Source organism: Electrophorus electricus, chromosome 21, assembly GCF_013358815.1.
Source record: "Electrophorus electricus isolate fEleEle1 chromosome 21, fEleEle1.pri, whole genome shotgun sequence".
Classification (NCBI taxonomy): domain Eukaryota; kingdom Metazoa; phylum Chordata; class Actinopteri; order Gymnotiformes; family Gymnotidae; genus Electrophorus; species Electrophorus electricus.
Window position 1 is genome coordinate 5342391 of NC_049555.1, and position 14287 is coordinate 5356677.

The following is a 14287-nucleotide window of genomic DNA, read 5'->3' on the forward strand; positions in this document are numbered from 1 at the left end:
CTTACTTCACCTGACTTTACACACACCGACCAATTTGATGCCATCTTAATATGTGCAGGTCCATGTTAGTATTGCCTAGGGTAGAATGTGGGCTGGTGTACGTAGATTTTAGGGTTGTACATTTTAATCAGTCAAGAATGTTGTGCAACAGTCTAGGATTCTTGGAATTGGTCCAGTTTATGACCCTGTTTGCTTATGCAGGATTTTCATTTGAAGGTAGTGACAACAGTATTTGAAGTTAATGTCATGTCAACTCCATGTACCAAACTCCTTATTCTACTATGCCAAGGTAAATACAATTTACCAATCCCCCCCTCCCCCCACACACATACACTATTCATTAGATGTCTTTTCCCAAAATGTCTGAGCAGAAAATACCACTATATGTGACTGGATATTTGTGTGCTGTAACTGTCTTTAAAAAATTGTTTAGAAACATATTTTGCTGAGCATGTCAGTAACATATGAATATGTAAAATTTTGACTGTTCATTGAAATTTCCCTTAACATGATGATAAACTATGCATGTGTTCAGCTGAATTTTTACTTAAAGTATTATTTAAATGTATTTCAATTTAAAGTATAATTTACATTTATTTAAAATATTTAAAATACTTTATTCCATTCTTTCTGTTTTTCCATAATTTGACTTGATGATTTCCTTGATAAGGCTAAAGATGTGTATGTCTTTTCTTTTTATATGTTGTCTACACAAGTGTGTGAGAAGACCTAGACATTAAATATATAACAATATCTTTAAGAAAGCCTATATGATCCTACCAGACTCATTTTGCTTTCATTGGATCATCACATTGTCTCCATCTAGTGTCCGATATCTTTAATTGATTCTAGTGTCTAGTTGATGTACTTGATTCCAGGAGCTCCACTAAGGTCTACATAGGTAAAGGTCTTTGTCACTTTTTTTTCTAAATTACTAAACAGTACAAATGCACTATAAAACTAACATTTTATTTTACTTTTTACCCATTATACATTTAAGTACGCGCCTACAACAGTACCAATCAACAACAAGTGCAATATTAGTACCAAGCAATACATTTCAAACATTAAAAACCCTGATAACATACTGTTGAATTTAAGACATAATGTATAAACCATACATTTATTTCCAAGTAGTAGCTTACTGTTCTTCCTTGTGCCAGTCTGAGACAGAGCTCATATGAAGTGCATAGATTTAACTGTATACCTAGCAATCCAATGCTACTTGATCACATACTTATTATTACTATTAGCTGCATTTATATAGCGCCTCTCTTAAACTCAAGGCCGCTTTTATAAATATCGTGTTTTTTAATTTTTTTACATTTTATTTTTACATTTTTTTACACACTCACACACCTGATGAAAAGTGGCAGCCAATTTGCACACAGCATACTCTCAACACCCTGGGGGACAGTACTGTGTGCAGGGAAAGGTAAGGAGGTTAAAACCAGGACAGAGCACCAACCATCACTGGACATACATGCACACAGTATATACACACACACACAAGACAATTTAGAGTATCCAATCAACCTAACCTCGATGTTTTTGGACCTACATTGATTTAGTCAGGAATTTTAATAAACTCTTGAAAAATGAGTATTAGATAAGATGCATAAATAGCTAATAGGTAAAGATGGGCATGGATAAATGATTAAAAAAGAATCACATTACATTTAGTCAAAGTTGCAGTTTCTGACATACTTCTGTCATGCTGGTTACAAAGGAGATGCTGACTGCATCACTGTTATGGCAGAAGCATGTATTTCAGCTTGGCATGTTTCTTAATCTTTGTGTAGTCATTGTAGTCAATTATAAAATGTAGTCATTTTATAATTTGTTACAGTAAATTACATATTGGTCTTTTAATAGCCAGTGAGAATCATCCAAATCCCTTCCACTGTAGTATACAGGCCCTACAACACCCATGTCCCTCCTGTCTGTGTGGATGCTGTGCTGATTTGCTTAAACACTGGGATTATATGTGTTTCTCAGTGTTGCTCCAGGATCCCGAGCTCCTGCATCTTGCAAATCAAATTATTTTTTTCCATCTTAGGTTAAAAGTTACACTACAGCAGCCACCAGGCCCGGTACCCTCCCCTTAAACCACCCTCTTAAAATGATTTTTTACTGCTAGTGAATTTGAAAACATGAACCAATACTGTGGGCTTGCAGCTTTAGCTAACTACTGATATAATATTAGCCCTCTTCAAACTTGGTGCTTGGCGATCTTATAAAAGAATATGGCTTGTTTGAATGATTGATGACTTCTTCTCAGGTAACAATACTGAAAAACATTTTCCAACAGAAATTCAAAGGCAAAAGTTTTTTTTTTTTAAGACAGTGTTACACTTAATTACCACTGATATAACTGTAACCCTTCATTAACGTTCTGCTCAACTCCGACTGTTCTAGAGGAAAAACATTTTGTGGCAAGGCTAAAGCCACTAGGGGACTGAGCCCTGGATAAAAAAGCCCCAGAGCTCACACTGAGGGTGTTGTGTTTCTCATGTGGAGGGTTTGGGTTTATGGATCTGGCTGTAGGTCTGAGATGGGTCATCAGCTGCTGCAGCTGCCAAAGCCCTTTGGAACATGAAGAGAAACAGCTTTTAGAAGAGCCTGTAAAATGGATTCACACCTTATTATACACTGAGTGATTAATTAGAGTAAGAATGTAATGTCAGTGTCAGTGTAATGACATGATTTGCTCACTGTTGTGGAAGTTTTGTGTCGGCTAAAGTTCACAGGAGCATACTGAACACACTCTTCCTCTGAAGAGTTAGTAGGAAGTCTGGTGGTTGACACTGAAGACCCCTTCTGGGTTTGGGAATGTTGGAAATGAAGGCTTAAGTAGTGAATGTCATTTTGGTCATCTGATGATGCTTTTCGACTGAGGTTAGTCATGGCCACAGTTGGGATACTTTCATACACATGAGCCGTATCACACTAAGAGTGGAAGAGAGAAAAAGAGAAAGAGAAAGTGAGTGAGGAACAGAGAGCAACAAAAACTGAATCATGTCCCATGATCTCTCAGAGTATCCCCTCGAACATTCTTACCTGGCCATCATCCCCAGAGTTCCTGTGCTCTTCAACTGACCTGGACTTTCTCCTCCTGCTAAGCAACCGACCAATGTAGAGTTAAAAGTAATTAAAAATAACCATTTCATTGAGAATGACATTAAGGGTATAAATAATATGTTCAAATTTCACATACCATATCCACAGAGCTCCTGTGATGAGTATTAGAGCCAGACAGACTGCCACTCCAATTGTGACTTGCTTTAACGCTGTACTCTCCTCTGGATATTCAGAGATGGTTATAACAAAACAAGGCTATATATATATATATATATATATATATATATATATATATATATATATATATATATATATATATATATATATATTATATAATACATGGAGAATAATGGAGAACAAATAAATGTCTACGAAAACACTAGCAGTGTAACATACATTAATTATATTGTACAATACTGCCATGGAGTAAGGGTTAAGGGTAGTGTAGCGTAATTTATATTATATTATACTGTCACATTGTCCAACCTATGCCACCAGCAACCAGCAGGGGGCCGAGGTGGTGCACTAGGAGAGCAGGGAACTCCACTTCCCAGGATTCTTTGGGCTGATTGTGCACACCTGCTGGGCTCTGGATTTAAGGCCACACAAACAGTAGCCCAGCGTCACACTTTTGTAGAGGGGTAACTAGTATGGTATTGGAGAGCGACCAAAAGAATATGTTGAATTGTTGGGAAAACCTCCCCTTTGACTAAGCAAGTTGTTTTGGTTTGTTCCCCCCCCAAGTTATATTGCATTCCTTCTCATTGCATCAGTGCTTCTTAGTGGTAGTGTGTAGGTTTACTGCTCCTGACCTGGCTTGTTGAGTTCCACTTGGGGAAGACTCAGAGATTCACCTTCATTTTGTTTTACTTCCTTTTTCACCATCCACAAATCAGTCTAGTTCCAATATATCACCTTTCTTGGTGTCTTTGCCCAGTAAACATTGTGTCCCCACTGGTGCCTCAGTTATAAACTTTTACAGTATGCAGGACTCCAGAGAATGGTGTTACCTCCTAAAACACAGGAATACTGGAATCCATCCTCACTGTCTGCTGGTTCCAGATACAGCTTGTTGTGTTTGGTGGGTTTGTTGGTTACAGGCTGTCCGTTCTTGTACCAGATGTAGGTGGGGTTGTAGGGCAGAGTGCAGGTGGAGCTGCAGCCTAGTGTTAGAGTCTGTCCCTCTGATACTGGGGTGAGACTCACTCTCACCTGCAGATCTGAATTTAAAACCATACAATATATTCATCTGAAAACAACAAATGTTTCATGTAGACATTATTTGTGACGACTTGAGTACCGCAGGACAAGGAACAGGCTGCAGAAGCATCTATTGACAGACATTTTATATACATGAATGATGAATGATAATGGCACTCACACATAGCAAACCGGTGCAGCATGAAATAAATTGATAACAGGAAGAAACATAAAAAGTTGAACAATTAACATAATCTTACACATGAACTTGTGAAGAAAAACACTTGCACTAACACCAAAGTGGGGTTCACATTGTTCGAAGCAATTTCTTGACTAATGCGTGTGTTCATGAAAGGAAACGCCAAACTTCCACTGGAGTCGGTGTAAAAGTACAAAGAGTGTGTTTATTCCAGGTTAGTAATAAATCACAACTCAGGGAAAATTCGAAAGATTAAAGTATTCCTAATTCGAAATGCATCACGGTAATAAAAGTGTGTTGCTCCCAGGACCACTGTCTTCGCTGAAAATCAAACAAAACTGCCACTGCCCAAGACACTAAAAACCAAGCAAAAAATATAATGGCATGACTTAGCAGTAATTTACATCTTAAAGTGATAGTACTCAAAAGGTTATGAACATAATCCAAAAACTAGTGCTTCGGCTCCCACAGCCAACAATGACTGACATCTCACTCTACAGAGGGGTTTGTATACATAAATATGTGACGTGAGTGAATGATAACAAGAGGGGTAGTCACAGTCAAAACAGTCAACAATCATGATTGCCATAGTACGTGGTGCGCCATACCACGTGATCTGTGGGAAGGTGAGCATACCGTTGATTAATCTGTTCTCTGCAAAGCACTTTGGGATTTCTGACACAAAATTAAAAGTACTATATAAATAAGATTATTATTAGTATGAACAGTATTATTAATATCAACACAGAATGTGGTGTTACATGAGCTGTGGGCAGTTACCTGTGATATTTAGAATGACTCCTGGTTTACCAGAGAATTTCCCTCTTTCAGTATTAGTGCTGAATCTAAAGCGATATTCTCCAGAATCACTCTTTCTCAGGCCTCTGATTCTCAGAGTGCAGTTTTTCTCTTTATCCCCAACATATTCCACTCGACCAGTAAACTGCTCTTCCAGACTCAGGTCCTGTGGATCCTCTTTAGGATGAACATAATACCAGAATGTGTGTTCAACTTTGTCATCACTGGGATATGAGTAAGTGCAGGGAAGCTCCGCTAATGATCCACAACATACACTCTTCTTGTGTATGTCACATTCCAGCAGAATGTGTATGTCACATTCCACCTGTGTGTTGCATCAGAATATTTCATTCCTTGCTAATTATTTGGGTTCCCACATTCCTATGATATAACTCAGAGTTCGGAAACCACAGTTTAACAGAGGATTACTTGTTTATATACTTACATTTTGTAGTGAAAAATGTAATTTTTATCATATATGATGTGGGCGGTGCAGAGTTTGGCTGTGGTGAGCGTCTGTGTATCAGGCAGATTAACTGAGTTGGACTGCACTCAAGCAGAATCGGTTTCCTTCCTCTTGTCTGTTCAGTTGGAGGGAATCAAACCCTTCCCCATTTAAGTATGCATATTACGACACAAATGCAGACTGTTGAATCATAAGATGAGTGCTGGGCCCTGGTAGTGGTTTCTGAAAGCTACTGGTCAGCAAAAACATTTTCACTGCATGTTACAACATTAAGAACTGCAGTACTTAAAATTCTTCTTGCTTCTTTACTGTTACTCTCTGGAACAAACAGTGTTCCTTATAAACTCTTATTTCCATGTAAGGATTTTGGTAAATTTTTACCAACTAGTCCCACCACTATGTGCAGCACTAGCATAAACAAATATAAAAGACAGCATATATTAGACAATGGAGTCATCTTGTGTTGTGGCCAGATGAAGACACTGCAATGATATAGTGTAGTTAGTAGTAGTGTCAGGCCTCTGAACTGTGCCCATTGAATTATATTAATTTTAAGTGTTCAGGGTCAAAAGGATGAGGTGGTGGACTTTTATTGCTGGTTTTAATTGTTTTGCTGTGCATGATAGACACTCATATATCAATGAAGTAACAACACCCACGGCACCAGAGAGACAGGAAAAAACAGAAAAAAGTCATTATTGAATACCATCAAAAGCACACAATAAATACAATATAAATTTATATTAATATAGCACCTTTCAATGAACCCAAGGTTACTTTACAAGTACCAGACATTGCTTTTACATGCAGGCACACACCAGGGAGCAGCAGCAGCCAACTGCACACAGCATTGTCTCATCTGGAATCCTCAGGCCCCTGGGGGACTGAATCAGGTGCAGGGAGGGGAGAGAGGGCAATACCCAGACACAGCACCGTCCACTGGGCATACAGGCACACATTCACACTAGGACAACTTTATTAGACATATACTCGCACACCAAAACTGAATCCCTTAAGTCTGAACTCTTCTTTAATCTCCATACTGATCTCTAAGAAAAATGCTGTGCACCAATCATCTTTTGGACTGCATAGGGAAAACCACCATTATTTATTATTTGTCACTGAACAGGGCTTTCATATGCCATTGCTATTCAAAGGCTTATCTTCATTGGTGTGTTTCATTGTCTTTCCTTTATGTTTGAGTGTTTAATGAATTTTGCTTTTGTTATCATTAAATGGTTTTGTTTATTGAAACAATGACTCATGCTTGCATCTTGCCCACCCTCGTCCTAAAAATATTCTAATTTTAAAATGTAAAATTTGGCACAGGGAGCTTCACATAGGATATGCTTAGGATTATAAAGAAAGTGTAACAAAAATAGATGAAGATACAATACTGGAAAAAATATCAGGATCTATTTTTAAAAATCACAAAATTGTAAAAACAATTTACACAATTTAATGTGCACTAAAAAGAATCATAACCAGTGAGGGGAAAAGCAACCCCAGAAAGAAAGTATACACAAAAGCATATTTTAGCAATGTGTATGAGAACCTGATGGTGTGATGGGGAGTCTGGATGAATTTGCGTACCTACATTATAACCCATAAGTTTGGAAGGAACAGTGGCTTCTTGAAACAAACAGGCATTTCTATCTATTTGTTCTGTGATGTGATTTTCTCACAGAGCAGTAACAGTCATCCCATAGGAGACGTTTGGTGAGAGATCTTGTGACTGTGAGGACCAGCAAGGATGTAGGCAAAGCCAGGCTAAAGTTACCTGAGCAACAGCCCTTTGCCCTCTTTGCCTGAGTGACCCCTGTGGAGGGAAAAACATTTTTAAAAATAATTGTTTTAGTTTTAGTTTTATTGTTTTTGTGGCTGCATAAATATAAGTAGCCAATAATTGCTAAAGCTTCTAAAGACTAAATAAAATGAAGAGTGCCTACCATACAAGCCTGTGGGGGCAGTGCTATGATCTGGGGTTGCTGCAGTTGGTCAGGTCTAGGTTTAGCAACGTTATGTGCCCAAAGGTTGTTCCATCAATAGATTTTTTCTTCCCTGATGGCACGGGTATATTCCAATGTGACAATGCCAGGATTCATCAGGCTCAAATTGTGAAAGAGTGGTTCAGGGAGCATGAGACATCATTTTCACACATGGATTGGCCACCACAGAGTCCAGACCTGAACCCCATTGAGAATCTTTGGGATGTGTTGGAGAAGACTTTGCACAGTGGTCCAAATCTCCCATCATCAAGATCTTGGGGAAAAATTTATGCAACCCCAGACAGAAATAAATGTGACATTGCAGAAGCTTGTGGAAACGATGCCACAGCAAATGCGTTCCGTAACCAAAGCTAAAGGCCGTCCAACAAAATATGAGAGTGTGTGACCTTTTTTTGGCCAGGCAGTGTGTGTGTGTGTGTGTGTGTGTGTGTGTGTGTGTGTGTGTGTGTGTATATATTCACACACACACACACACACACACACACACACACACACACACACACACACACACACACACACATTTTTATATATGGAGTGTATATATATATATATATATATATATATATATATATATATATATATATATATATATATATATATACACACAATGGAGCTTCTTCTGTTTCATAGTCATTATGAATCCACAGAAAGGCATGGCAGGGCTTAGCATTTTCTATAACATAAAACCCTCAGGGTACTTTTGTCATCTTGGTTTTAAGAGCAGTCCTAAGCCTGAAGTGGATGAATCCATTACTGAGATAGTTACTGCACTTGTGTAATGTTTTCCATGCAGCCAATTTTATTTTATTTTATTTTTTTAATTACATTTTTTTTTTTTTTGGCTGAATGGTCACTTTCATAAACCCCTCCCAGGGTCCAGCACTCATCTTATGATGCAACAGTCTTTTTTACAATATGCACAAAAATTTGGTGGAAACGGAATGAGAGAGTTAGATTTAAATAGGGGAGGGTTTGATTCCCTTCAACTGAACAAACAGAAAATGGGAAGGAAACAAGTTCTGTTTGAATGCAGTCAGACTCCTTTAATTTGTGTGATACACACACAGACCTTCCTCACCCACACTGTGCATAGCCTACATCAAGTAAGATAAAAATGACATTTTCACCACAAAATGTAAGTATATAAACAAATAATCCTCTGTTAAACTGTGTTTTCAAAACTCTGAGTTATATCATAGGAATGTGGGAACCCAAATAATTAGCAAGGAATTAAATATTCTGATGCAACACACAGGAAAAGTTTTCTTTGTGTTTTATTTGCTGTTTTTATTCAAGGCTTGGTAGTTATCTGTCTTATTTTGGGAACTGTGGCTTTCTAGTTTTATAGATGTGGAGTCCTGGGCTGTGAATCTAGAATCCTGCTTCTGATCATCCTGTTGCATAATGCAGGTTTGATTATTATGTCTTATTGTATAATATTATTGTCATTTTCTTCACAAAAAAGTTGTGGACTTAATATATAATTAGATTAGCTTTCGATTAGCACGGAGTGTATAGTGTAAAGCTCCTTTATAAGAGATGTTTGGGAAACGTTTAGAAACAACAGAATCAATGAAGAATCATTAGGTTAGATAGAAGCCACAGAGCCAGGTCTTCATGGATGTAAACAGTCAGAAAAACCCACAGGTAAAGCCTTGAAGTCCACATATGAGTGCTTGTTCCAACAAATCATCGTGTTAATTTAATGCTTTATAAAGTGCTGTCTGTTCTGAAAAATCTTCATGGAAAGATTTCTCCCTCTTTCTTTTCCCTCAACCTTTTCCTCTTCTTTCCTCCTGCATCCCTGCTTCTTTTTCCTGTTTCAGGGTCTCAGGGTCAGATGGTCACTGTGGCATGTTTTTCTCGGGCTGTTTGTGCACTGCAGGGTTCACGGCAGACAATGTTCTGCTATTACCCATCATGCATCAAAATGGTCTTCTGGTTCATTAATTTTTTTAATATGTGATAAAAGATATTTGTTGAAACAGCAAACCACAAAAACTAATTTTTAGATAAGAACATAAGGACAGAAGCAGCCATGCTGTTAGAATCACAGCCACAGTGTTCATATACATTTACAGTCCTAGTTCAGTCCACCATTTGTCCTGTCAATGGCTGACATTTTATTATCAGTACCAATATCATCTTTTTATTCATTTTTTATTATTAAGAATGAATTTAAATTTCTCTTTCATATATGTTCCTTCATTTGTTATGTTGATTGATAATGTAATCAAGTGCTGTTTTTGGACTTAAAATGCATTTTGGTCTGCTGGGTCCTTTGTACATTCTGAGCTGTGTTGTTCCTAAATCCCTAGTCAGCTAGTTGTTAAGTTAAACATTCAAATATAAAATGAAGATGCAGACTTCAGAATTAGTTAAAGAGAATAGCTGGTCTGTCCTTTATTGAAGGTTAGCATTAACAAGCATTATTGAGGCACCCTCCGGAGAATGTCTAACAATCACACAAAGAACCCGCATTTTTATACATTGGTCAGAAGTGATTATGTATTCACCCCACCGTTTTACATGCTAGTGTTTGCATTTGCCACCATTACATCCAAACCATACAGTCAACATATGCACACTGATATTCAACACCTGCACCAGTTGTAACCCGCTACGACCACATTCCAAGAGAAGATTTCTCTTAACCTTGTCCTAAAGAGGATCATTTTTCTGTACCGTCCTAAGCCTAGCGGAGAGGCCATATATCTTACCATGAGATTCACCAAAGCCTACCCAGGATCCTTTGCTGAAGCCTGTAGAGGCCTCTACAGAAGCCTGTGCCCTATACGCAAATCATTCTGAAAGGACAAAGAACCTCTATACTCCCTTATATTTTATGGCAATAATACGTCTAATGCACCATTAGGCCTATTTTCCTTGTTAACACTCTTTTTATTACCTCAGGTGAATGAGAGAAATGTATTTTACTTCTTAAGGGTAGAAAAGTAAACATTCTGTTATGTGGAAACACAAGACACTTCTACACAAGTGTGTTAGAGATCGTGAAGCTGACATTCACTCTCAACACACATCCACAGACACACCCACCTTCTGTCTACACTCACTGTCCCTTTTAGAAGGGTCTCCTAATTTACAGGATCTTTCATCACAGTCACTGTCTGAAATATTGTACCACCATCAATTTGCCACCAGAACTGATACATAGAAGATAACACTATCTCTCTCTCTCTCTCTCTCTCTCTCTCTCTCTCTCACTCTCTCTCTCTCTCTCTCTCTCTCTCTCTCTCTCTCTCTCTCACACACACACACACACACACACACACACACTCTCTCTCTCTCTCTCTCTCTCTCTCTCTCACACACACACACACTCTCTCTCTCTCTCTCTCTCTCTCTCTCACACACACACACACACACTCTCTCTCTCTCTCTCTCTCTCTCTCTCTTACAACACAGTGCGTGGTAACAAATAAGCTCTACATGCTCCTATTCTATTCATGCTCCCACATCATATTTCATATAATGCATTGTTTTAATAAGCTGGCTGGTGCATGTGAAGTCTCTATTAACATAAAGTCTCTATTAAATAAGGTGCAGAAAGCAATGAGATGATGTCTGCTGTTCCAAATATCACTCCAGACATGATTAGACATCTGTAACTGTATCTTTTTTCAGCCCTGCAGGTGACGATGACCACTGACCTCTTAAAGTGGAGTGGAGAGACAGTATCACTCATGAGTAGCACTTCCTGCAGACTGAATTCTAACCCATATTTTGTCAGCTTGTACAAAAATGCAGAATACCTAAAGACATTATACTGGAATCAGCCTCTTGTCCTTGTCAGTGCTGATGCAGGCAGCTACTCTTGCTCTGTTGGTGGCATCCGCTCCACTGTAGCATGTGTGTGTGATTTCACCACATTATGAAACTCTTCATTTATTTCAGTCTGTAGAATTCATTACGCCTCTCACAGTAATGCTTACACTTTCACTTTGGCTTCGGCAGGTGTGTCTCAGGAGGACTGCTGGAATGTGACATACACAAGAAGAGTGTATGTTGTGGATCATTAGTGGAGCTTCCCTGCACTTACTCATATCCCAGTGATGACAAAGTTGAACACACATTCTGGTATTATGTTCATCCTAAAGAGGATCCACAGGACCTGAGTCTGGAAGAGCAGTTTACTGGTCGAGTGGAATATGTTGGGGATAAAGAGAAAAACTGCACTCTGAGAATCAGAGGCCTGAGAAAGAGTGATTCTGGAGAATATCGCTTTAGATTCAGCACTAATACTGAAAGAGGGAAATTCTCTGGTAAACCAGGAGTCATTCTAAATATCACAGGTAACTGCCCACAGCTCATGTAACACCACATTCTGTGTTGATATTAATAGTACTGTTCATACTAATAATAATCTTATTTATATAGCACTTTTAATTAAACCCTAACGTGCTTTACAGAGAACAGTTTAATCAAAGCTTACATGATAATGTAATGGTATGCTCCCCTTCCCACACATCACGTGGTACGGCCCGCCACGTGCTGTGGGAATTGTGTTTGTTAACTGTGACTGCCCCCTTGTTTGTAGCTATGCCCCCCTTATCCTTCATCCACACATTATTACACGTCACATATGTATGTATATAAACCCGTCTGTAGAGTAAGATGTCGGTCATGGTTGGTGTTAGTGCTAGTGTTTGGCTTCACAAATTCATGTGTAGGTTTATGTTCATTGTCATTTTATGCTTGTGTTTATGTATCTGTTATTGTTCATCGTTTATTTCCCGCTGCACTTGTTTGCTATGTTTGAATGCCATTATCGTTTATCATTCGTGTTTCATGTATATAAAATGTCTGTCTATGTTGAGAGACTCTTCTGCATCCTGCTCCTTGCCCTGTGGCACTCGGGTCATCACAGATAATGTCTACATTAAACCTTTGTTGTTTTCAGCTGAGCATAGTGTATAATTCAGCACATCATGAGACACATTCTGTAATTTTTTTTAAATCAAATCTGCAGGTAAGAGTGAGTCCCACCCCAGTATCAGAGGGACAGTCTCTAACAGCGGCTGCAGCTCCACCTGCACTCTGCCCATCAACCCCACCTACATCTGGTACAAGAACGGACAGCCTGTAACCAACAAACCCAAGAAACACAACAAAATCTACCTAGGGTTGGCAGACAGTGAGGATGGACTCCAGTATTCCTGTGCTTTAGGAGGTAACACAGTTCTGTGGAGTCCTGCATAACTGCTAATTTACATGAACTGCTCATTTAAATGCTGTAAAAGTTCATGTGCACTTCATTAATCCCCTGGAAATATTTGCTGAATATTTAATTTTTAAAACAGTTCTACTGTAAAAACCACATTTTTTTCACAGCCAAATAGCATTGTTAGAGTAATGTATTGGCAACATATTAAATTCTTGATTTATGTCTTTTTAAAAATTTATTTAATTATTACTTTCCTGAAAGAGGGCTGTTATCCAGGGAAATGGCTAAATTATTATATATTTTGAACTGCTATGTTGCAATTGCAATATATCTAAAGTATCAGTATATTTTGAAATAGCCAGAAATAAGAATTCTAAGCTTTGATCAGCTATACTAATTTTAATTAATGTATTTATGACTAATAATTCAATCTCAACTCATGAAAGTCACCAATTTGATATGCGATTCTTTCTCATCAAACAAACATTATAATATCTCTCTGGGCTCACAGACGTAATAACCAAGGTATGTTTATTGAAATAGCAGAGATAAGAAAAACATACACAACAATCATTGACTAAAATTCTACTAATGACCAGGAGTGTCTAGTTCACTAGAATCATTATAATCATTATAAAGTCTAAAAATATAAACAAGCTAAATTTAACACAAACAATTCATGGTGGATACAGGATACAGCTGAGCTTAATAATAAAGAGAATTAGGGAAACAAAGTAAATAGATTGGTTTAAGTGTGATGGAAAATATTATTCGATCATGTATTATCATGCGATTAATATGTAATGATTCATATATAATCATATTAATCCTTCCATCATATAATCCTATATGAATAGTTTAGTCTGCATACTCTGTCTCTGTATATTGTGTGAACAAATGACTGTTGGAATGTTGCTTTATGACCTGCAGGGGTGGTAAAGAGGCATTAGGCTTTTGTTGTCTTGCAAATGGTGCCTGTCCTTTGAAGTGTTCTGGCATATGCAGGAATGTTCATCGCCATATGGAGCAGGGAATGCGTAAACAAGATCACAGAGCACCCCTCCCTGGGGAGGGGGTTGAAGTTTAGATATAAGGAGCAGAGTCAGTCTACCCCTTTAGAGCTTTTGCTTCAGAGCATTAGCTCTCACACAGCTGTGTTTTGTATGTCCTATTTCTTTATTAAATTACTCTTTTAATCACATCTGACTTGCTGTTTATTCAAATTTCCACCACAGTAACCTATGGGAGTAATCAAACGGGTAATCTACTTATCAATCAAGACCAACAAAGGAAACTTATTAATCAACAAATTGGTAATAAAAGTATGTCTACAGTCTAATAGCAGGAAC

At 38.0% G+C, this 14287-nt stretch overlaps 1 protein-coding gene and 1 long non-coding RNA gene across 4 annotated transcripts; one reads left to right on the forward strand and one right to left on the reverse strand.

Moving 5' to 3' along the window:
- Positions 1-3060: 3060 nt before the first annotated feature.
- Positions 3061-5500, reverse strand: LOC118240458. 2 transcript variants are annotated; one of them, XR_004775431.1, is made up of 4 exons: positions 5261-5500; positions 4092-4301; positions 3218-3302; positions 3061-3115 (listed from the first exon to the last, which is right to left on the reverse strand). It is a non-coding gene; the product is annotated as an uncharacterized LOC118240458 (long non-coding RNA). The 2 variants fall into 2 exon arrangements; XR_004775430.1 differs by having other exon boundaries at positions 3061-3118.
- A 3311-nt stretch (positions 5501-8811) lies between these two features.
- LOC113569134 (sialic acid-binding Ig-like lectin 9) lies at positions 8812-13064 on the forward strand. Of its 2 annotated transcripts, none has more exons than XR_004775428.1 (3): positions 8812-8888; positions 9094-9163; positions 11729-12108. XR_004775428.1 is itself a non-coding variant. In XM_035521085.1 (3 exons), coding segments are annotated over exons 1-3 (570 nt in total). In that variant the 5' UTR covers positions 11550-11621; the 3' UTR covers positions 12974-13064. The 2 variants fall into 2 exon arrangements, 1 of the variants encoding a protein (XP_035376978.1); XM_035521085.1 differs by lacking the exons at positions 8812-8888; positions 9094-9163 and adding exons at positions 11550-11623; positions 12744-13064 and having other exon boundaries at positions 11729-12066.
- Positions 13065-14287: the final 1223 nt, after the last annotated feature.

Excerpts from the sequence above, each read along its gene's own strand:
- LOC113569134 (XM_035521085.1), top strand. Across the intron at positions 12,067-12,743 it reads AGTCATTCTAAATATCACAG|GTAAGAGTGAGTCCCACCCC; the intron begins GTAACTGCCCAC and ends TCAAATCTGCAG.